Genomic DNA, 24,719 nt, shown 5'->3' on the forward strand with positions numbered 1-24,719 from the left:
AGATACACACCCAGGTATCGGATCAGTACTCGGTATTGAGAGTGAGGAGTCACCTGCCGATTTGGGTTGATTTGGGAGGGGTCTGAGCCGGTCGGCCCTGATGGCAGGATACGCAGGATTCACAGAGGCGCGACTAAACATTTCAGAGATCTTTAATTTTTGTACATTTATTTTGTCGGCGAAATACGAATATGAGAAAGAAAATAAAGTAAAGCAATGCAAAAACATAATGCGAAAGAAAGGGGACCTTACAGGAACAAGCTCACACCAAGCGCAAAACAGCGGTGTTTGGAGAAGCTCTCAGGCATCCGAAATATCGACCCATACGAGCTCCCTGCAGCGGCACAGAGACCTGAACAATTTACCTTAGTGCTCACATATGGATATTGGGAATTATATCGTCTACGATGTAAGTCAACTTGCATTCACGCTGTTAATGGCTCTAATCTAACCAGGACATTCACATCTTGCAATCACACATTTAACTACCCTAGCTAACCCAGAACTGGTTTGTCCACTTTGCAGCCCCCAACACAAAAACCTGTTACAGTATGTGTCATTGGGCTAAAATCAAATCATAACTAAACATACACAGCTTTAGCCTCCATCAAAACATGTTGGAAACGTTCGTATACATTGAACATCTTGTTACAATTTAGTGTTTACGAAACAGTCGCAGTTAATTACTTTGTCATTTTGGTCAAGAAGTGCATTGTAAATGCAATGTAATTACAATACGCTAAAACGCATGTGAATAAACTTACTTTTCTTCACCTGCTGTAGATGGAACCAGCCACAGCAGAAAGCCTCGTAACTGTCCAAAGACTTGTGGCTTTTAAACTCCTGCATTGTGTAGTAACTTAAACCAAAAACAATATAATTCCCAATGTCCATATGTGTGCATAAGGTAAATGGTCCAGGTCTCTGTGCTGCTGCAGGGAGCTCGCAAGGGTCGATATTTTGTATGCTTGAGAGCTTCTCCAAATACCAATGTTTTGTGCTTGGTGTAACCTAAAAAAACTGTATTCCATTGTTCCTATGTTTTCCATATGTATTGTGAGAGGTACTGGAGCAGTTTTTAACGCAGCATTAACTTCCAGGCATGGTAAAACAGTGCAGAATTGCGAGAACCTCCTCTACTACCAGGTTAAAAACACATGTAAACAATCCTGTTTCGCCGCCGGTATCCTGCCAACATGGCGGAGACCATGATATCGAGGGAGGGGCTTTGTGCTATGACGACAACTTCTCATTCTCAATCGGCTGATACCCTGAGCCCAGGTATCGGAATCGGTACCGGGAAGAGAAAAAGGGTATCAGAACATCTCTAATTATATGCAGTGATGCTGCCGGATTCTCTGGGCCAGAGATCAGATTTCAAGTTCTCAGTTTCAAAGACTAAATAGACCATCCAGACTTTCATTAGCGACAGAAGCAAAAGCAAATGTCTATCATGGTATGGGGGTGCAGCAGAGCAAACAGAATGGCTGACTGGCATATGTGCAAAGGTACCATTGACATGGAGGCATATATTGAAGTTGTACAGAGAAATATACTGCCGTTACGATGATGACTTTCATGGGAAGTCCTGGTTATTAGATCAAGACAAAGCCAGCTCTTATTCTGCATGTGCTACAATAGCGTGGTTTCGTAGAAACAGAGTGAATGTGCTAGATCAGACCAGACCTGTCTCCAATTGAAAATGTATGACCAGTCATGAAAAGGAGAATCAGACAACAACGAACATAGACTGCTGAGCATCTGAAGCCTTGTTTCAAGAGAGACTGGACAACTTTTTTTCTTGCAAAACTTTAACAATTAGTATCCTTAATTCCCAAACAATGAAACATAGTAATTAAAAGAAAAGATGATGTGACACAGTGTTAAACGTGCCTCTGTCCCAACTTTTTTGGAGTGTGTTACAGCCATCAACCAGAGGGAAGTCATGGCCTAATGGTTAGAGAGTCGAACTCCCAATTGAAAGGTTGTGAGTTCGAGTCCCAGGCCGGCAGGAATTGTGGGTGGGGGGAGTGCATGTACAGTTCTCTCTCCACCTTCAATACCACGATTTAATTAAATTAAAGTTAAAGAGATCAAATCACAGATTCTTGATTTTATTGCATTTTTACAAAACATCCCAACTTCTCTGTAATTGGGGTTGTAAAATGCCCAGAAATATGAACAAAAACAATTATCTGTCCTTGCTAACTTTACATTGCAGCCTATTAATCAAAGTAAAATGCAGTCAACCAAAATAAGCTGCATAAGTTGTTAGCTCAAACGAAGGCTGCTGTTGTACTTGGATACAGGAACATTTGAAGTACAAATCTATGTTCAAAAAGAAATAATAGTTTTGCAACCATATGATACATTATGAATATGGACATTTGAATTTGTGCTGTATGAGAGGTTACTTGAGCACATTCATTTGGATTACGCCATATGTCGGTTTTGTATTCTGTTCAGTAATAATCTGTTGTCTGTTTTGATATATGGAATATGGTCATTGCTCTACTTCGGGCTATTTATGACTGGTCATTTGGCCAGTTTTGTCACACAGACCATGGCTTGTATGGAGCTGATCAGACATTTCCAGTTTTAAAACTGTAGCTTACGTTTTCTAAATGAGTTTAATTTCTATGAAAAAGCAAAAAAGACAGTGGGGACAGTGCCATGGTGGGCAATAATATAATTGTGTACAACCAAACACCTTGTAACTCAGACTACCACAGCAAGCACAGTATTTAAGTAACTCCATTATTCTTGTTATGCACCAAATTTGAGCTATTTTTTTGACCATCCATTCCTGACTGCAGTAAAGGTAAACCCCCTGCTCCCACAGGATCCCAATCACAGTGCAGGCCCTCTACTTCAAAGGCATTGTGTATTACAAATATTGTTGGCTCTTTGAAGAATTGCTTTTGTACCTCTTTTGTAAGTATTTTCATAAAAGCGTCTGGCAATACATAAATGTCAATGTAAACCTCTGTGTTCGCTTCTAGATCAAAAATGCAATCTTGTTTATGGATTCTCACATGGATGCTAAATGCTGCCAAAAGTGATGTTGTAATTATAAAATAACAACAACAACAAAAAAAAAACGTATTTTACTAGTTTTTATAAAGTTCAAATTCAGGAGAAGTCACCTCAAACATAATCATAATCATCTTTGCTTACATTATTTTTCATTGGTGTCACCTCAGAACACATCCCTAGTAGTAGTAATAATATGTATTATTTGTAGCTAGTGTTATGTTGTAATGCTTAAAGGGGTCCTATTAAGTGTTAATCACTTGCTTAATATCCAACCAAAGAATACACAGACACACACTCACTAGGGGTGTAACGATACGCGTATTCGTATTGAACCGTTCGGTACGAGGCTTTCGGTTCGGTACGCGGTACGCATTATGTACCGAACGGTTCGTTGGGCTAATTAATTATATTTGGAAAATAAATAAAAAATTGTAAAATATAATGATATGCGTTCAACAAGGTAGCCCAATAACCCAAACGACGTAACAGGCAACGCCCCTGACACCCCCGAAGAAGAAAAAAAAAACACCAACTTATATGTTTATGTTAGACTACTCAGTCAGGCGCTCGCTCACTCAGCATGCGCTGAAGGCTCGTTGCAAAATGGCCAATGCGTTTAACAGACCAGAAATATAAGATCCTCCAGTAACCAACAGGTCTGGTGTTTGGGTGCACTTTACCAATCGATCGGGGCATCCAAACAAGCACGGAAATCAAAATGGACTAGTACTGTACTGTGTCAGAATTTCCTGAGCAGTACGATACAATTAACAGGCCTGCACGTTATTAGATAGAAGAACTGTTATAAATAGAACGTATGCACGGGCAGTTTTGAAAACTCCACCTACTTTGCTCTTGGCATAGTGCTGCGCAAATCGCGTTGTATCTGAAGGGCAACGCTGAGCCCAGGGTCCAGCGCAGCGCAGCGCATACCGCGTCCTGTGTGAAAGACCCTTTAGTCATTTTGCAACGAGCCTTCGGTGCGTACTGCGTGAGCGAGCGCCTTACTCTGTAGTGGAAAACGCAGGTTTTAAGAACATGCTTAATGTAATTGAGCCCCGTTACAATATTCCTTCACGAGCCCATTTCAGCCAGACCGTAATTCCTGCTTTGTTCCAAAAAACATAAGCCCTATAGAGAACCAATTGAGTAAAAACACACTCAATATAAAGAGTTATAGAGTTCCATAAAAAGTTTAATCTTTGTATTTGTTCATAACTACTACAACAATATAACATTTTCATTTTCTTTTTAATAAGGATCTGTTTTTGCTTTATACAGTATGCTGCTAAGAAAACACCATAGAAGATGGGTAAAGAATAGCTCCATCATTGTTCAATGTAAAAAAAAAAAAAAAAACATACTTTGTTAGTTTTAATTAAAAAAATGTTTTTAAATCAAGGAAATGTATCTGCCATTTTTTTCTTTTTGCTGTATCTAAAACATACCGAACCGTACCGAACCGAACCGAGACACCAGTGAATCGTATCGAACCGAACCGTGAATTTTGTGAACCGTTACACCCCTAACACTCACACACACACACACAAAAAAAAAATACACGATACAAAACATGCTCTAAGTGGTTGGACAATCACAACTAACAAAACAGAGAACACAACAGGAACTAAACAGTGCATTCACTCTGGGAAGAGAGGTGCTGCAATAATGTAAAAAAGAAATAATGCATTTTTGGAACAATCAGAAATGAAAACCTATTCTAGTACATCTCAAAAAAGCCCTGTAAAAGGGCATAATAGGACCAAATAACCAAATAAATTAATTTAACATGTAACATGTGGAGAAGAGAAAAGTTGGAGGTTATTGCAACTTATCTACTATAGTAATGCTAATAACTAGTCTATTTCTGATTATGGCATACATACCCAGCCCTACCTTGGAATAAGATTTTTCAACACCCAAGCAAGTTTAGATTTTTTTCAGTAAAAGTACCTCTCACTAAATCTTTGGCCTCTTCAGACACACCCTTCCAGGCTTCTCCATCCAATGAGAAATCACCCTCCTTGATCTTGTGCATGATGTCAGCTGCATGCGATGATGTCATTCCTTTCTTCTCACTCTGGAATGGAACTTGGCCAGACAGCATGGTGTACTGATGAAAAAGAAGAACACTAATACTATCTGCATTTTTTGTTTAACTTTTCTGAACAAACTGTCAAATTATACACTCCTGAACAAAATTTTAATAACGGGTGTAAGGGAAACAGGTCAATTTAGCTCAAAGGGAATCATTTAAGATTTTAAAAGGGAATTTGAACAGAATCACTGTTTCACGGCTGATCACTGTTTAACATCAAATCTGCGCTGGATACTAATATCCAAACTATAGTGAAAACACTATCAATTAGCACAGTAACAAGATCGGCAGTTTAAGACATTAATTTGTAAGCACAAAACACAAGATACTTCTCTTTTCAATATGAATAAGGCTTTATTAGATAAATCTAAGACATATAAACTAATCTAACACATAAACGCACGCACACACACATTCACAGTTGCAGGAAGGTCGAAATTTAGGGAAAGATGAGTTTAAGAGAATGGAAATATGGAATCCCAAGTTCACAGCAATACGTTAAATTGCATAAACATGAACAACCATCAATCACGTAATTAGCGCTCGCATTGAGTTCCTCAATGAGGTTAAAATTATATTAGATACACCAGTAAAGGTCACAGTCTGGAGGTAAAGTTACTTGCATCTCCTGTGAAGAAGGAGCCTCGGTGAAAGGGCTATCCCGAGGTCGTTGATTGGCTGGAAGTTCAGTCTCTGAAGTGACGTCTTGGGAAGCCTGTGGTTGTTGGGTGTTGGCTGAAAGTGCAGAGTCGTGTGGGCTGGTTGAAGTTGAACGGACGTTACAAAACTTAACTCAGAACACGAAACTCTCAAACGGAAAAGAAAAGAAAAGAAATAAAGTTTGAGAGACTAGGTTGTGTTCCTTCTCATCGTGGCATAGTAGCAGCAGGCAGGCACGCTGGAACCGCGCTCAAAGAATAATGATGACTAACCGCATTGCTAGATGCTACAAGCTAGCCGAAGCATAGCTAGAGACTAGAAACTGGGATGACTGATAGCACAAGCAATGCTAGAACTAAAAGCCGACATGGCTAATAGCAGCAGCTAGGGACTAAAAAGCCAAATTTCATGGTGTCCAAAGTATTTAAACTTCCCTGTTGGCCACACCTCAAATGTTGTCTTGACCAATCAGATATTGTCTTGGCTCGGGGGGTATCATAAATCATTTGTTTATCTTACCAAGCATGTGGTCCGAATTTCCTGCCTCGCAGGGTCTAATTTTTGACATGATTCCTATAACACGAATACGATACATGGGACAAATAAATTATTGTCAGGGCTAATTCAAGCAAGAAGATTCGATCACACACATACCAAACACAATTATAAATCGTTAAGCTATGCCATAGTTATTAAAAAAAAACATACACAATAAGTGATTATAACATGATAGTCAAATGTGTGGGTTACATATAAATGAATATGGAGTGAAGCGATGGACTGATTCATTTATGAGTCTTTTTGAGTTCATTCTGGTCCATATATATGTACAAAAGCAGTTTCTTTGCCATTCTCCTGACAAAAGACTTTTCTGTGAAGACAGAGGTTTAAAGCCCTTCCCCCCCTTAGGAATTTCAGTCTGGTTCTGTTAGGTGGGGGGGGGGGGGAAGTCAATGGGACTTGTGCAGTACTCTCATGGGTTTTCATGTGATGTCCAGCGTTGCATTTCAATTATGAACAACAAATTTGACAATCTCTTGTTCGAATTGAAATTGTAAATAATTGCTCTAGTGGTGTTCATGTTGAAAGCTGTTGTGTGAACAAGTTGGTTGGTCATCTTGCTTGGTTCTTGTGGCACTAGAACTGATTCATGACTTCCTGAGGAATTCGGCTCTCGTGTTTCAATGCATACAGCTTTGATAGACTCTTTAATTTGTCTGGTTCGACTAATTTCTGTTACACGGGGGAACAATAAAAATATTCTCAATTTGTGCTGTTGGATCGTAACCAGATTGTAAGCACTGCTTCAATATGCCAAAAGAAGAAACAGGAACAAGAAAAAAAAATGAGAATAGTCCATTTAAAATTGAAAACTGCATTTAACAGGCTATTCATCAGTTGATCAAAAGTTTAAGACCATAGCCTTAAAAAGTTCAAATCTGTCCAAAAATATGGCTTTCATGTCATTGTCCTTCAGGCAGTCACACTTTCATGACCTCCTGATGGCTAAATCTCCAATATCCCAGTGAACAAAAAAGCATCCCAGATCATTATGGAGCCTCCTCCACTGTGCCTTATAGAAAACATCTCCAGTGGGATTCTCCTTGTCATGCCAGTTATGTTGGAAGCCATCAGTACTGTCCAGGTTAATTCTTTTCTCATCTTTCAATGTCTCATGTTTGGTGCTCCCTTGCAAATTCCAAACAGGCAAGTTTGTGACATGGGAGTAGATATGCAGGTTTATATTTTTGTGCAGATTCTTTTAGCTTTTTAAGGCTATGTTCTTAAACATTTGATCAGCTGATGAACAGCCTGTTAAATCCAGTTTTCAATAAATAGCCTTTTCACTATTTTTGTCTCTTGTTACTGTTTCTTCATTTGGCATTTTGAAGCAGTACTTACAACTAGAGATGCACTGATCCGATACACAGTATCGATATCAGCTCCAAAATGGTCATTTTCTGCTGGATCGGCTATCAGTCAGACAAGACCGATCCAAATTCGATATTGTGCGTATATTATTCTGTGTTATTGTTAAGCCCCATGAAATGCACAAAAACATTATAAAGCACCATAAAGTTTTCTTGCACTATATTCCAAATGTTCTAAAATCTTACATAGTACAATGTGCAGTACTAGGTGAATATTTAAGTCGTACACGTAAGCTCTTCTCTCCGCTGCGGCTGTCTGTCATTCTCCATTCAGCATTCAAACTGCGTGTTGCATTTAGTAACTACAGTCAAAAAGATTAAACTCTCTCCAAGAGCGCAGTAACTGAAATGTAAAACTGTTAAAAGAAAAGGATCATTAAACTATCTCACAGAATAACAACACTACGAATTAATATATCTTTCCTTTATGCTTTGAACTTTTCTATGCGAAGCGCAGCGCGCTGTGACTCCATGCTGCTTCAAGCACATCATTCTCGCATTGGAATGCGCATAAGCGATTTGTGCCGCTCTGTATTGGAGGCTTTCATGTTATAATAATGCACAATGAAAGATTATTAATAGCCTTTCTTGTTTTGTCCTATTTATCATAAGTTGCTGCCTAGAATAACTTTTGCTGCAGAATTATCCACTAACCTATATTAACTAACCACTAACCTAGTATTTTTGTCATACATTATGCTCATATATATATATATATATATATATATATATATATATATATATATATATATATATATATATATATATATATATATATATATATATATATATATATATATATATATATGTATATATATGTATATATATATATTTTAATGAAGTTGTCTAGTAGATTGTGTTTAACACACAAAACAGTGATTATCAGGGATTACCAACATACTGAGGTATAGAAATTCTACATCGATTATAAAAAATTATGTCGGATGATAACTCAGAATTTTTAGTAATGGATTGGATCGGAAAAAAATGGTATCAGTGATCGGTAAAGGGGCAGAGATTTCAGACCTCCGTTTATTAAGGAGATCTGTCACAAAACTCATCATCCGCGCCAAAGTTTTTTGAGCAAATTTCAAAGCCGCACCCACCCGCCATCCGCAAAAAAAAAAAAAAAAAAAAAAAGCCATAGTCTGTTCTAGAAAGGATGCAGCAAAGATATTTAATGCTAATGTATGAGGCATAGGCCAACGCTGAGTTTCATTTACGATGAGATGCGGTCTAGTTCACAGTGCAGTGCAAGTGAACGCGGGGCACTGTTGCTTCCATGTCACGGTTATCATTGTCTGCTATATTTGCTTTTTATTAAAATACATGCAATTGGTTGATGAAACATTTATTAAAATTAAGATAAAATTTGTTCAAAACAAAATTCGTTTTTAAGAAAGGTTTTCTACAAAGCAAAATTTAATGAAGTGTTTAATATAATGTCAGACGATTTACAAAACTTCATTAAGTGGTAAAAACCATGTCTCCCGATATATTGCGCATCTTATGATCCTATCTAAAAAATGAAAATAATTTTTGATAAAAAATGTTTGTAAAAAATATTTTAATGACCGGTCTCACGGTTATATACTAACCGTCACACCCCTACTAACCCAATGATTTAAGTAGTCAAGTAGTTTAAAGTGGTCATATGATGCAATTTCAAGTTTTCCTTGCTCTTTGGAGTGTTACAAGCTGTAGATGTACAAAGTTGTAAAGACTAAAGTCTCAAACCCAAAGATAAATTCTTTATAAAAGTTAAGACTCGTGCATGCATTCCTAAAACCCCTTGTTTAAACACGCCCACATATATCTATGTCAGTGATGGATGGTTTGCATAACACAACCCAAATGTTTACACAAAGAAAGAAGGCATAACTTTTATTCTCATTGTAGTATTGTTGACGCCACCATGTCATGGATACACTGTGTGTTTCCAAATATGCTAAGGGGCATAACATTTCCATCACACACTTGAGTTATATGGCCAATCACAATGCATTGGCTAGCTGGCCAATTAGAGCACACCTCGCTTTTCAGAACAATGAGCTTTGTAAAAATTGACACCTTTCAGAAAGGTGTGGCAGACAGGAGCAACAATAATGTACAGTATGTGGAAAATAATGTGTTTTATGAATTTTAAACATGTAAACCCATTGCATTACACCAAATAATGTTATTTTTAGCATTGTCATATGACCTCTAAGTCTACTTTTGGAATTTATCGAAACTTTTGTTACTTTTCTATTTATTCAAGTTAAGGTATTGATTTTTTTTAACACCGACCTCTCCCCTGAAAAAAACAATACATATGGCAGTCCAGTCTAAAACAGTACTTCATCCATAGACATAAATATCCTCAAGCACACTTATATACACTCAAACCTACCAGGATCACCCCAAGGCTCCAGAGATCGCAGGCCTGGTCATATCCCGAGCTGTGGAAGAGCTCCGGCGCAGCATACTGCAGGGTAAAGCAGGGGGTCTGCAGAGATGCACTGCCACTCCCCGCTGGAAACAACCGCGCAAATCCAAAATCAATCACCTTCAACACAGAGTCATCTGACTCATCAGCAAACAGCACATTCTGCCAGAGGAGGTAAAAAAAAAAAAAAAAGGGAGACAATGTGACATACAGCTATGCATTGATAACCACAAGAGGTTCTGGGTTACAATGATTTGGCATTACTGATCCAATTATGATGCACCAAGATGTATTAAAACGTGCAGTGCATATCATACCAGCAATTTTACCTTTCTATAAGACCCAGTGACATCGAAAGCCTCCTCTTATGCTGCGTTCACACCAAACGCGAATAGAGCATCCGGCGCAAATAATTTCAATGATGAGTCAATGTAAAGACTCGTTTACGCGCGTGTTGAAGTCTCGCGGTGCGGTAGACGCGGATTCGCCTCATTCGTGCATCTAGTTACAGGAGATTCTGAGTTAGAAAAGGACCATTGCAAGCTGAGAGTGACCCCACTTTTGTGGTGGAAAATTGGCAGTAATACCCCCACCTTGCGCTGCTGTACCTGAGTGTCCCTGGAACATCAGTGCAGTCGGAGCGCGTCTTCTCAACAGCTGGACATGTAGTGAATAAAAAATGCTTTGCTGTGGACCCCGAAAATGTTGATCGACTTGTTTTCCTGTCCAATAAATTTGTAATGTCCCTAGCCTTTTTGCGCGTTTCATGCCTGCCTAGTGCCGCCTAGCCTAAGTGTCGGTTACGTTCAATAAAAAAAAAAAACACACATGGCCTGTTCTCAAGCCCATTTAAAGTTAGATTTTTTGAACAGTTGTTTGAAATGGATTGAATCATTATTTAAAATAATCTTGGAGATTTTTGAAAGGCCTAAATCATAAATGCAGCCGGGTTGAAGCCTGCAGTGATGTTTTTCTTTTGTTATGACAGCCGTCCCTAGAGCTGTAGTCAAGTCCAGCTTTGTCGAGTCCAAGTCAAGTCCAAGTCCAGGACTAGTCGAGACCGAGTCGAGACCGAGTCAAGACCGAGTCCAAAGAGGTTCGAGTCCAAGTCGAGTCCAAGTCCAAAAGTTTCGAGTCCAAGTCAAGACCGAGTCCAAATGAGAGAAAAAAGGGTCCTCTTCAAGACCACATACTTAACTACTGATAATGTATGTGTTGCGAGAGGCAGCATATCTCCTGTTCTAAGAAAATAATTGTAAATTTTTATTTGTAATGATCAAAAAGCTTGTGCAAAGTAACAACTCTGTAGGACAGGGGTCTCCAAACTACATCCTGGATGGCCAATGTCCTGAAAAGTTTAGCTCCAACTTGCCTTAACACACCTGGAAGATTCTAGTGTGTCTAGTAAGAGCTTGATTAGCTGGTTCAAGTATGTATAATTAGAGTTAAAGCTAATAGGGGTGTTACACAAGATCCCAGGCCCTATGCATAGGCAGTCCTGATAGGCCCCCATGCCCCCCACCCATGAAAATATCCAGGTAAAAAAATATATATATTTCAGATTCATACTTTTCAAGGGCCCTCTCTTCCTCTGGGGCCCTGGTAATGAGTACTGATTTTACCCCCAGTCCGACCCTGGGAGCTAAACTATAAAGGACACTGGCCCTCTAGAGTTTGGAGCTTTAAGGTCAAATTATTTTGATGTACTTTATTTTCATTTTATTTAGTTAATAATGCTGCTTTTGCTGACATTATGTCTGTGGTCCAAAATGACTGATGCCTTGGCACAGTGCACAGACACACACAAAGTTCGGGATATGACGCATGCGCGCAGCAAGGCTAGAAGGATACATTTGGCTCTACTGGGCATGCGCACATAAATAAAGCTAAATTTTTGTCCTAGTGCTTGCATAGACTACTCGGCACTGTAGGAAACAATCAACTCATCCAGCATGCATTAACCATAATGCATACAAAGTGTTTGCAAGTACGACGTGAATTTTAGAATTAAAATATTGCGTGGAGCTGTTACTATGACCTTATCTATGTTGCATGTAAAAATAAAATATGTAATGTAATAATTAGGGTTGTGCCTGAAGCTGAATACCTTATTCGGAATGGCAAGGATAACGGCTTAAAAAACGAATAACGTACAAGGAATAACTCGGCTGAAGCTGACACAGTCTGGTGTTTGCTAGATAACAGGTGAGCCAGGGGATCAGCGCCAGAAGTGAATGAATGTAAACTTTATGAGCGAAAAGAGCGCAAATCAAACACCGCATTGTTGTCGCCTCTCTGTGCATCTCTCAGAAATCAGAGCGTTGCAAGAGTAATTTAACCTATAAAAAAGACTCGCTTAAAGTGTTCTGCGTAATGTAAATGTGCGCATTGAATGTATTTGGTCGTTCAAATGATCACTAAACGTTTGTCATGACATCTCTCTGCTTGCATGATAAATATTATTTTAGAAATTAATAATTATTTTAGTTTAACACGACATACTTGTTCATAACGGTCTTATCAAGTAACTGTACAATGTTGTATCCGAATGCAGATAGGAAAAATGTTGTGATTGTTACACATAGAAATACTGACTGTTAGGCCTACATGAAATTTTAAATACGTAATGGCATAATTATAAAGTTTTTAAAATTTACATATGTAATTGTTGCATAAGGCTATACATTAATAACCGTTTATTGATAAAAAAAAAAACTATTTAATGTGTTTTCATTTACAATAGCATGAACCACGAGTAGTCGAGTAACTCAAGCATTTTTTTATTAAAAAATCGACTAGTAGAAATCAGTAGTCTTGCAAACCCTATACTGTACAACAATAATTAGTATTTCATTATTGTAAAGGGTACGTTTAAAGCTATCTAGGTGTAGACGTAAATAAAACACAATCTAACAGGTAGAAATTAAATTAGAAACATCTAAACTTTTCAGGTCGCAGTAAGTGCACCGCTGGTCATGCACATCCTTTCCCGGAACAATAATGAAAGCTAAGATGGAGAAACAGATGATCATAGCTGTACAAGGATATCCATTTTTTAAATTAATCTATTAGTAGAGCTACTACAAGGGATGTTTAGTGCTGGAAATCCATTTATTCTTTGCTGAAACTTCTGTGTCATCATGAAGAGCGGGTCATGGTTGCACAGCAACAGCAGACGCCACTGGAGCGCGAGCGCAGGCCACAGTCATTTGGAAATAAGAAGAGCGGCACGCCTAGCGTTTTCCACACGTTTTCATTCGCTACATCATGGTTTTGTTTTGAAGGAGATTTTTTTATTTTGTTTTTTTGCTGGACTCGGTCGACACCAAATAGAAGACTTGGCGAGTCCAATGGCCAAGTCCGAGACAAGTCCGAGTGCAAATGCAACGAGTCCGAGACAAGTCCGAGACGACAGAAAAATGTCTTGAGTCCGGACTCGAGTCTGTAACGGATATGCAGATCATCGATTCATGTGTTTAATTCAGATTTTCCAAATGAAACCCTTTTTGCACTGGGCCTGGCGCCAGCCTGGCTGGACTTAAATTAATTTACAATGCCCGGGGGAGCCTCAAAGAATACACTAAACCAACCACATTCCAACATACACAAAAAGAAACCTTTCGTAAAGTTCCTTACTTTTGTAAGTCCTTATTAATATGTATTTTAAATATGTTTATGGATTGCATAAAATGGTTAATCCTTGTTATGTGAAGAGTATAAGTTGCTAGCTTATACTTTAGGAAATGTCTCTCCTCATTTTAACTTCCTCAAAGAGAGCTACGTTTCTGCAACCCCCACCCCTGCAGGTCGTAAAACTTTACGACCACCCTGGACACACAGGACAGGAGAGAAGCCAAATCACTTGTTTCTTTTGAACAATGCATTCTATGGAATGTATTCATTAACTTTCTGTTTTTATGTTTTATAAATGTATTACGTATTCCCTTTTGGTACATTTAGAAATTTCCCATATAAATTGGGACTATCTGCAGTGTTATCATGTGTTAATCAAATCTTTAAATATGTGTAATTCTGCATTTGAATGTAACTTCATGTTTTGATCATATATATATTATGTTTAGTATCTTTGTGATCGTCATGCTCTGACAGACCCATTTATCTAGAGCAAAGTAATGAAAAATGTATGTAATCTGAATTACAAACTTGCTAGAATAATCCCTGGAATTTGGACAAGCCCTAGATCTCCAGGGGGGTTGTCTCCACAGAGACAAAGGAACTTTTCCATCCGCTTCAGATCGCGGACTTTCATTGGCTGTTTACGCGAAAAAGGGGCGTAAACCATTTCAAGCCATAAGAACGACCGAACAAGGTCCGCCCGCTCTCTTCTTCTCCTGCTCGGACACGCTGCTCTCCTGTGCGACCAACGTTGCTCATAGCGCAAACCCCCTTAGCACAGGGGCTGAGAGAAAAAGCCATTTTAATGGCTCCTTTGGAAGCTTTCGTTCTTTTCTTTTCTTTTCTTTACTAAGTTTATTCAACTATTCGCCTCTCCACGCAAGGAAGACGAATTCTGGAACATTGTTTGTTGAACCTTTCAAATACCGCGCGAGGACAGAACAAAGGACCACGTGCTCCACGCTCACGCCAAGATCAAGCGCAGCGTGTACGCGCGTCACCTGGCCTCCGGCACACGCCCGCTGTTTTCAAAAGGAACAGCGCGCAAAGCTCACAAGCTCGACGCCGATCTCACGCCACGCTCACATTGGACACTTTGCAAGTATCACTTTCTCTATGGAGATTTAAATGCTGCTTTAAAGTGTTGTTATGATCTGATCGTTGTTGGCTTCCAAAAGTTACTGACTATGATTTCCATACCTGAGCTCCTTATGTGATCTCATTCTATTTTCTCTCTCTCTCTCTCTCTCTTTTATTTGGATTCCGTTATGTCTTGCATAAAGCTTACTGTTTGTATTGTCATACGCATATTTACTCTGTGTGATTTGTAGTTTGATGTATTACTAGTTTAATTATTAAAAACCCATATACTGACGATTGGCTTGGACTCCACCCCACTTACATTACGAGTCACTGAGATGTCTGATCTATAGCTACAAGCTCTAAATTTAGAAACTAAATTTATCATAAGGATAGGATAATATTTTCATGGCCAGAGAATACTTTTCCTTGAATTATAAGGCGTGATAACTTTATTGAAAATTGATAGGTCAACAGTGGTTTGCTGGACATACCACTGTTTGATTTGCAGTAATTTACAGTAAGAGATATCACAATAATTGGTATGAAGAATGGAATATTGACATATTAATGAGTAAGTTACAGTGCCCTGTGATTATTTATTGGTATAGGCAATTGAGCTATTTTTCATAATCAATCAAATTTAATGTAACTGTCATCTGAGATATAAATTAATCATATTCCTGATTAATTATTCAAATTCCCTATATATCATTTGAGTTAATTATTCTGTAAAACTCATTGTTGCTACAAGTCCAAGACCGGACTCGAGTACTACAGCCCTAGCCGTCCCCTCTGCATATATATTATTTCGAGAATGTTGCACTCCTGTTGCTGTTTGTTATTCTGCTAGAAACTTCATGCAAATAAATAAGAAATATTGCTGACTTGTGCGTTTCCAGCACTCTCTTTACATTCGTCCGTTATTTGACGTTTGAAAAAGAAAAGTCTTTTTTTAGACATGGAAAATGGATTTTACAATCGATTCAATGAACACTTATGTCTTAAAAATCTAAAATGATTTTTTTCACAAAAGTGACAGCCCTAGTAGGTAGACATCGAAAACGCCACTTTTACCACTGCATGTGTGGCGCTTTAACCACAAGTTATCAAACAAGTGCATAAAAGTACATTTTCGCAAATAGACATCAGTTTTGCCTCGCTGATGTGTTACAATTGACGGCTTCAGTCACAGAAAATGAAAGAAAAACACTATAGTTAAAATATTTAAAATATTAAATATATTTAATATGTAAATATTCAGAGATGAAAGTTTGGTACTTATGAAGTTGTGCATTTCTTAGAACGAATTCAAGCAGGATAAATGTCAAGCCTGTGCTTATATTTTCTCTAAGCTACATGTTATTAAACAATATTTTAGATTTGATACATTTAAAAGGTGTGCAGTATTATTTATATTATATGAATTATGTGTTTTAAAATAAAATAAAAATAACAGGATAGTTTCAAAGTGGCTTATTGTGTGTACATTTTTTTCCCTATCACATGCCAAACAAATAACATTGTAAGCATTAAATCTGCTTTCTGTAGTGCAAATTTTGTTTGTGAGGAAAATAACAGTACATTGTCACAGGGCCGGCCCGCGGCATAGGCGGTATAGGCAAATGCTAAGAGCGCCACTCATCCATAGGAGCGCCAGAATGAGTGAAAGAGTGAATTTTTTTTGTTGTTTTTCCGTTTGTTTTTTTTACATATATATATTTTTTTATATAATAGGCTACTATTTAAAAACCATTAATTCGAAATACTACCAAATAAAGCAAAAAAAAAAAAAAAAAAAAAAAAAAAAGTCCGGCTCTTCAATCTCCCCCCACCCATCGAGTGCTTGAAGTGCATCAAAAATAGAGTTCGCGCACGATCAGTTGTTGGCAATTTGTTGTGTAGCGTGCCCGCCTTAATGTTAGCAGTTGTTCTGAGTTCCGAGTCCCCAGACTGTGATTTTGTACAATCATGTCAGTTTTAAGACGCATTTTTTATTATCACTTTTTTATTAATGTTTTACTCTACAGTTGTGCAGTTTTGGGGGGATACAGTACAGGCCAAAAGTTTGGAAACATTACAATTTTTAATGTTTTCGAAAGAAGTTTCTTCTGCTCATCAAGCCTGCATTTATTTGATCAAAAATACAGAAAAAAATGTAATATTGTGATATATTATTACAATTTAAAATAATTTGTTTTCAATTTATTATACTTTAAATTATCATTTATTTCTGTGATGCAAAGCTGAATTTTCAGCATCATTACATTACATTCTTCAGTGTCACATGTGGCATCCAGTCTATCACATGATCCTTTAGAAATCATTCTAATATGATGATTTATTATGAGTGTTGGAAACAGTTCTGCTGTAATGTGTGTGTGTGTGTGTGTGTGTGTGTGTGTGTGTGTGTGTGTGTATATATATGCTAAATCATGAACACAATGACGGGGTGAAATGGGCTGTGATGCATGGGGCGCCAGGTAAAATCTTGCCTAGGGCAGCAAATTGGTCAGGGCCGGCCCTGCATTGTCAGTTATTTTATCTAAACAGATCAATGAATTTCTTCAAGATTTCAAAATCAGCCTACTGACAATGTAGTAGCACTGTAAGATTACATTTGTTTGAATGCATTATTGCTAAAGCGATTGCGTGTGAATTTGCTGTATCTTTTTAAATCATGTTTTAACCCGAAAATAATCAGTAAACGAAACAGACAAAACTCCTTAGCCTTTAACACCCCACTCGACTCTTGCAGTCATTATAACCTTCTGATCAAGCCATAGGTAAATATGTTTAACATGAATTCTAGCTGAATATGCAGTTATGTTACGGGCTGTTGGCATGAATTGCACATGTGATGGAGGTTCTTGGAGTGAGTGAAAACCGATGCTCAGACTCTTAATATCCATGGCTCTGTTCTGAATCATCTAATAATTATACTTTCTGTTAACCCAGAGTAACAAATTTTAACGGATTAATCGCCTATTTTCATTTGCTGCATGTTTTCTTAATTTATTTATTTTAAACACGCTAAAAAAGAAAGTTTGTGAGGAGTCGTGTATAGGTTGCATTTTAATGGATTTATCACCAATTTCGTTTGCTGCATGTTTTTTTTTTTTATATTATATAATTAATGTATAAGTTGCATTTTATTACATTTAGAAATAATAATGACTGGCATAATAATGTTATAATGTACCAACGGGATATATTTAGTTAACTTTACAACAAATCCTTTAAATTTAACAAAAATATCAGAACAAAACAAGAATTAAAAATATATAATTCTAATTGATAAATATAATCGCAGTGTATAATAATATAATTTTTGCTTAATAATGTTATCGTGCACATTTTATGTCACCAAACATTTCTAATGTGCGATCATATTAAGACGTTTGTCTGTGAGATCTGCAAGATCTCTCATGCGCGCCGCGGAGGCTGTCTGTCAGTCACACACACACACAACAAGAGCGCGCGCGCCACACGCACACACTTAACAGTACGAAAACCGCTTAATACAAAGAATGACGATGGCGGAGAGAGCAAAACGTTCCAAAGTGCAACATAAAATTTGCATATAATGACGGAAACACAAGCAATCTGTCAAAGCACCTTTCAAAAGTGCATTATGTGCAGACAGAGAAATGCTAAGTTTTCGACTGCCCAGCTAGCTCGTCTCGGATTGTTGCCCTATCTACGTCAGGTGGTGATGGCGCAGTGGATAAGACACATGCCTTTGGTGTGAGAGACCCGGGTTCGAATCCACTGTGAGACACCAATGTGTCCTTGAGCAAGACACTTAACCCCTAGTTGCTCCAGAGGCGTGCGACCTCTGACATATATAGCAATTGTAAGTCGCTTTGGATAAAATCGTCAGCTAAATGAATAATAATTTTTAAAAAATCATGTTGATTCAACTTTGTTCACATCATTTAAAATAAATGTAAAATCTCCCTCATTTGCAAATATGTTAATCTTTCTTCAAAGGAATGGCTAAAGAGTCCTTTTGCAGCCTACCTACATGCCCCATTATGTTGCTTTGTACCACTGTATGTTCTTTAGCAGAGAAATATAGTGTATTATTTTTTTGCATATTCATTTGTTTTTTGTATAATAGCTATTTGTTCAAACATGGCTGTTTCTTGCACTACAAATAATAGTTTTATTAATTTTACATTTAAATAAACAGTAGTAATACCGTTAAAACCTTAACGATACCCAGCCCTACACATAAGGCATAATTAAAAAATGCAAAGTGTTAGTAGTTTGAAAAAATCAAGAATAATAACAGAGTTAATAATAATTATTGCTAAATGCTGGACCGTTCTCATTTCGCTCTGCATATGGAACCTGAAGATTTTTTTTTAAACCAAGAATGAGCCAAAATGAAATTGAAATGAAAAATTTTACCTTTATATATATCACACCAAATGACTCGTTTACGAATTAAAATGATCTGATTCCAGCTGTTCTTAAAAAAACTTAAAATAACACTGATTAAATACAATAACTCATGCACGTTCAAATTCCCCGCTGCCGTAATGTTAACAGTTTTATTAAAATGTCCTATGTGACGTCTGTTTTTATATTGTTTATCAACAGTAACGTTATACATATGTATATTGTTTGGATTAACTAGACGAGTAGACAGACATGAATGTTTATTAATAATCGTACTGAAAATAAGTAAATCTTGTTAGCTGATGTCTAGCTAACAAGCTTGTTGGTATTAAGTTGAGGTAATTTTTATAAATAATGTTTAATGTTTAAATATTTTTATTCAACCACCTATATATAAAAAGACTACATCTGAGGAGAAAAGAAAGGATGTGATGTTCATAACATGGTAACTACAGTAATTATCAAAGAGGCGAAGAAATGCAACCTGTTTGGCCAGGGGTGTTTTTAAACCACAGACAAGGTTTGAGAAGGAAAAAATCATTATGAAAATATAATATAATATAATATAACAATATTTTCCTTAATGTTCTTCATAACTTCAGGCCTTATTATCATGTCATATATACAGTACAGACCAAAAGTTTGGACACACCTTCTCATTCAAAGAGTTTTCTTTATTTTCATGATTATGAAAATTGTAGATTCACACTGAAGACATCAAAACTATGAATTGACACATGTGGAATTATATATGGAATTATATACATAACAAAAAAGTGTGAAACAACTGAAAATATGTCATATTCTAGGTTCTTCAAAGTAGCCACCTTTCGCTTTGATTACTGCTTTGCACACTCTTGGCATTCTCTTGATGAGCTTCAAGAGGTAGTCACCTGAAATGGTCTTCCAACAGTCTTGAAGGAGTTCCCCGAGAGATGCTTAGCACTTGTTGGTCCTTTTGCCTTCTGTCTGCGGTCCAGCAAACCCCTAAACCATCTCGATTGGGTTCAGGTCCGGTGACTGTGGAGGCCAGGTCATCTGGCGCAGCACCCCATCACTCTCCTTCTTGGTCAAATAGCCCTTGATGCCTTCAGTGTGACTCTACAATTTTCATAGTCATGAAAATAAAGAAAACTCTTTGAATGAGAAGGTGTGTCCAAACTTTTGGTCTGTACTGTAACTTTGATGTTCTGTAAAACAACAAGCTTTAAAATACTTTGTTCTTACTTGTGAAAATCAGATGGTCATCTCTGTTTTCTCTCAGGTACATCACAGTGTAAGCTTCACAGTTAACATTACTCTCATCAACGTAGTCCATATCAACAACAAAAATATATCTTGACTCCATATAGAGGTTACTTTGAAAAAAATCCCAGGTATTTTGAGCAGTAGGATTATAAAAAATATGTGCTAATATAAAATTAAATTAAGTAGCCTATATACAATTGCAAACATCTATCTTTCAGTACTTTTTTACTTAAGTACATAAAAAAATCGAGTACTTTTGTACTTTCACTTTAGTAAAATTTAAAAAGGAGTACCTTTACTCTTACTGGAGTAATATTTTATTATATGTATCTGTACTTTTACTCAAGTACTTGATTTGTGTACTTCGTCCACCACTGATATGATCCTTTGTGTAAAGGTATTCTTTTAATTTTTGATGAGCAGACTGTAGCCTAAGATTATCCTACGTTTCGAAATTAACTCAGTGTAATTGTTTTAATATTTTTTAAAGATGTTAACTCTGCACTCTGCACAAGTCTGCAGTGCGTCACGGCTCAGACATGGGACCCGGGATTATACCAGCATGTTTCTGAACCATCCCAGAAGCAGCTCTCCAAGGTGTTTATACAGCGATCTGTCATGCTACAACAAAGACGTTAAAAAAATAATAATAATAATTCACCAAAAATACAAAAAAAACTTGTTTTTGTTTGCTGCACATGCGTACCGAACTGAAAGGCCAGTACCGAAACGGTTTCAGTATGAATACGTGTACCATAACACCCCTAAAATATATATACGTTGATGATTCTCAGTTTCGATACATTGATTCCAGCTCTGCATTTTTACTCTTTCTTTTCTCTGACAGTAAACTGGCATACAGAGATGTGTGTGTATTTTAATTAAGTATATAAGTTATATAGTAGTGTTGTCAAAAGACCCGGTAGTTTTACTTAAATATTTCCATTGTCCACTATAAACTTTTATAAACCTCACAGAAACGTAAAGTTCTCTCTGAAGTCAAAATAATTTGGATTTAACTCTTGCAAGTGAATCATTTCAGATGCAAGTATTATCACTTAAATACTGTAGTGAAAAGTAATTAAATGATAAAGCACTTGTAATTTTACAGTGCAGTTGTATTACATTAGTAATATATTATATTATGTCTAATAATAATAATAATAATTATTATTATTATTATTATGCCTGCATTTTCATATTTTTTATATTTTAAATGTTCCTTTTGTGTTAATTTGGTAAAAAGCAAAAAGTGATCACTATTTATTATAAGCATTTTGTTAACGATTGATTATTTTTGTTAACAATGTTGATTGTTGTTGAAGTAAATTATCTGTTATGTACTGTCCATCATAAGTAGACTAAACTAGATTTTACATTAGTTATTTTTAGCACCCTGCCGTAGTTGCCAGTGTTTTGATTAGCTGCTCAGGTGTAGCTAGTTAGTTCCCTCAGCCCTAGAAACAAAATAGTTTATATCTGTAATAGAGCTGTAATCGGGCCTTAAAAGTTAGTCCTGACAGGACCCGAGCCCGACAGGTTTCGGCCCGAGCCAGACAAGTACATTTTGATTGACAGCTTTTTTTAAAGCCTGAACCCGTTTACAGCCCGGCATTATTTAAATGTGCGCACGCACACAACTCTTTTGCCTTTTGTCAATAATGAGTCATTTATACATGTTTTAACATAATTTATTCAGAACTAACGTAGACTAGACCACTTGGAAGTTGGAATAATGAAACAAATAAGTCCTCTGTGACATTGTAACATCTCAGCATTCTAGACATAGGCTCAATGGATCACCGACACCCAGTTAACTTTCCCATCGAGAAAATTTATCACAAGCGCTGTCTGGGCAAGGCAAGAAACATCATCAAGGATGCCTCTCACCCTAACCAAGGACTTTTCACCCTCCTTCCATCCGGCAGGCGTTGCTGGAGCCTACGCTCTCGAATTAGTAGGCTCAGGAAGAGCTTCTTTCCTGAAGCTGTGACACTTCTGAACTCCACACCGCCAATCTAACCTTCACCTGCTCTTTTACTGCACTGGTCACAGTACTTTATAATACATTATTTGCACTATTCATATTTTGCACAGACTGCACATGGTTAAGGCTTTTACACCATAAACTGTCTAAAGTTGTTACTGTACAAGCACAGCAAACTATTTCTACAAAAAAATATAATTGCACTACTGTTATTTTGCATATAATACATTGTTCAACAATACTTTTGCACACTCATCCAACTGTATTTATAACCACTATTCTTACGTTCCTGCTATTCATATATCATATATCATAGCTTTACTTACTCTGCACTTTTATGTATATAAAACACTATATTCTTGCACTTCTGGTTAGATGCTAACTGCATTTCAATAGCTCTGTACTTGTACTCTGCATAATGACAATAAAGTTGAATCTAATCTAATCTAATCTAGCCTATAAATAGACCAATGCACCAATAAAAACGAGTCATTTTTAACAAATTAAATTAAGATACATTTTAAATTAAGATGGGTATTTGGCAATAACGAAATTAAGATAAAGGCTCCGCCGGATTTGCTTTGCACTAGCAGATGATATTTAATAAAAGAATAATGCCAACATTAGCATAAATACTCGGTCCACATTATGCATTTAAGACTCAATTAATATTTAGTTATCATTTGAAAAAAACATTACTCACAGAGATTAGGCTAAGCCTACATGTTTTTGTCCAGGAAAATGATTGAATCCACTGTAGATGGCTTCAGCGCATTCCTGTGCTCACTGATGGTGCATCATTATTCACTCATTATTCTCATTATAAACATGGTCAAAACTTTTCCACACCTCAGACTTTGCTTTAGTTGCTGGTGCAACCAAAACGTAATCACCAGAGGCAAGCCTCCATTACACCTACTCAGCAATTATTTTCGCATCTTTCTCGCGCTAATCGAAACACATTACATGACCGCTCGTTTATCTCGCAAACCGGAGCGCAAACCGGAGCTCCAACCGGAGCGCCCGCGTAAGATAAGATATAAATTAAGCCCGAACCCGACCGAACCCGTCAGATCCGGGCAAAGATCTTCAGCTCTAATCTGGAATTCTTTTTGCTAGTATCTGTCTTTCTACCTCTGGTTTGAGGTCTCGGTGTACGACTCCAGCCTCATGCATGTAGCTGACCGCAGACACAAGACTTTTCATCAGCTGACTGGCCTCCCATTCTGCAAACATCTTCTTTTTCCTTATTCGCTCCAAAAGCTCTCCACCACGCAACAACTCCATAATCAAATAAGTGTGATACTGCAAGAGATGAAACAGAGATTATAGGGAAAAAAAAACAGAAAGTAGTGATATACAGGTAAAAAGAGAAGTATCCATGTAAACATACGTCATCAGGTATATATGCATATTACTTTTTTGCTTAAAACAGTAGAATGTCTTCATTTTGATAGCTAGTACTGTATGTGTGGCATACCTGATCGGTATAGACCTCATGGAGTGTGACAATGTTGGGGTGAGATTCACACTGGCGTAGTGCTGCTATCTCTTTCTGAGTCATGACCTCCATCCTGCAATGGCAGAACAACAATGAGTAGGTATGTATGATATGTTTCATCTATGATAAAGTTGTAATTGTTGTTTTAATGATGTGCATTATTGAGTATGTCACTTGCTTTGCAAAAACCAGTTCACATATTCACTGCATGATGTAGCCTATTAGAACACAGAAAGACATCTTAGAGCAACACACAGAGGTGTTTCATCACTGAGTGAATCTGTATTTCTTAATGGATCAATAACCTGGGGCTGTCATCAACTAAGGATTTGTCTAGTAGTTGTTCCTTTTAAGCATTAGTCGACTAATCGCACGTTTATTAATAAACCATTTAGATTATTATGAGCCTTTGATTGCCCACGTTTTACAAAAGTGTGATTTGTTTTTTTTATTGTGAGTGCACACAAATAAACATAGTCTTTACAGATTCAGATTACAGATAAAGATGCATTACTTTTATCTGTATGACCAAAAATGACCAGTATTTTAGGAGTAAGTGAGCACACCGGTGCCTCCATCTGTCCTGCACATTTCTAGTTTAACATTACATTGAACGGCCATGTTTGGATGTCCTGAACGATGTACTGTATTACTATAGACTAGCTGTTAACGATCTGTTAGTTACTGACAGCATGACTGCACCAGTG

At 37.2% G+C, this 24,719-nt stretch overlaps 1 protein-coding gene across 2 annotated transcripts; it reads right to left on the reverse strand.

Annotated features, from left to right (window-relative positions):
* Nucleotides 1-4,912: 4,912 nt before the first annotated feature.
* On the reverse strand, nucleotides 4,913-24,475 carry LOC127958164 (ribosomal protein S6 kinase alpha-5-like). 2 transcript variants are annotated; one of them, XM_052556964.1, is made up of 5 exons: nucleotides 23,992-24,475; nucleotides 23,646-23,816; nucleotides 10,118-10,315; nucleotides 5,754-5,869; nucleotides 4,913-5,149 (listed from the first exon to the last, which is right to left on the reverse strand). In XM_052556964.1, the coding sequence occupies exons 1-5, from the start codon at nucleotides 24,130-24,132 to the stop codon at nucleotides 5,098-5,100; spliced, it is 678 nt and encodes a 225-aa protein (XP_052412924.1). In that variant the 5' UTR covers nucleotides 24,133-24,475; the 3' UTR covers nucleotides 4,913-5,097. The 2 variants fall into 2 exon arrangements, with proteins under 2 accessions (XP_052412924.1, XP_052412923.1); XM_052556963.1 differs by lacking the exon at nucleotides 5,754-5,869 and having other exon boundaries at nucleotides 4,934-5,149; nucleotides 23,992-24,447.
* Between the last annotated feature and the right edge of the window lie 244 nt (nucleotides 24,476-24,719).

Source organism: Carassius gibelio, chromosome B5, assembly GCF_023724105.1.
Source record: "Carassius gibelio isolate Cgi1373 ecotype wild population from Czech Republic chromosome B5, carGib1.2-hapl.c, whole genome shotgun sequence".
Classification (NCBI taxonomy): domain Eukaryota; kingdom Metazoa; phylum Chordata; class Actinopteri; order Cypriniformes; family Cyprinidae; genus Carassius; species Carassius gibelio.

Excerpts from the sequence above, each read along its gene's own strand:
- LOC127958164 (XM_052556963.1), bottom strand. The coding sequence starts at position 24,132 with ATGAAACATATCATACATACCTACTCATTGTTGTTCTGCCATTGCAGG. Across the intron at positions 23,817-23,991 it reads ATGAGGTCTATACCGATCAG|TATCACACTTATTTGATTAT; the intron begins GTATGCCACACA and ends CATCTCTTGCAG. Across the intron at positions 10,316-23,645 it reads ACCGAGACCTCAAACCAGAG|AATGTGCTGTTTGCTGATGA; the intron begins GTAGAAAGACAG and ends CTCCTCTGGCAG.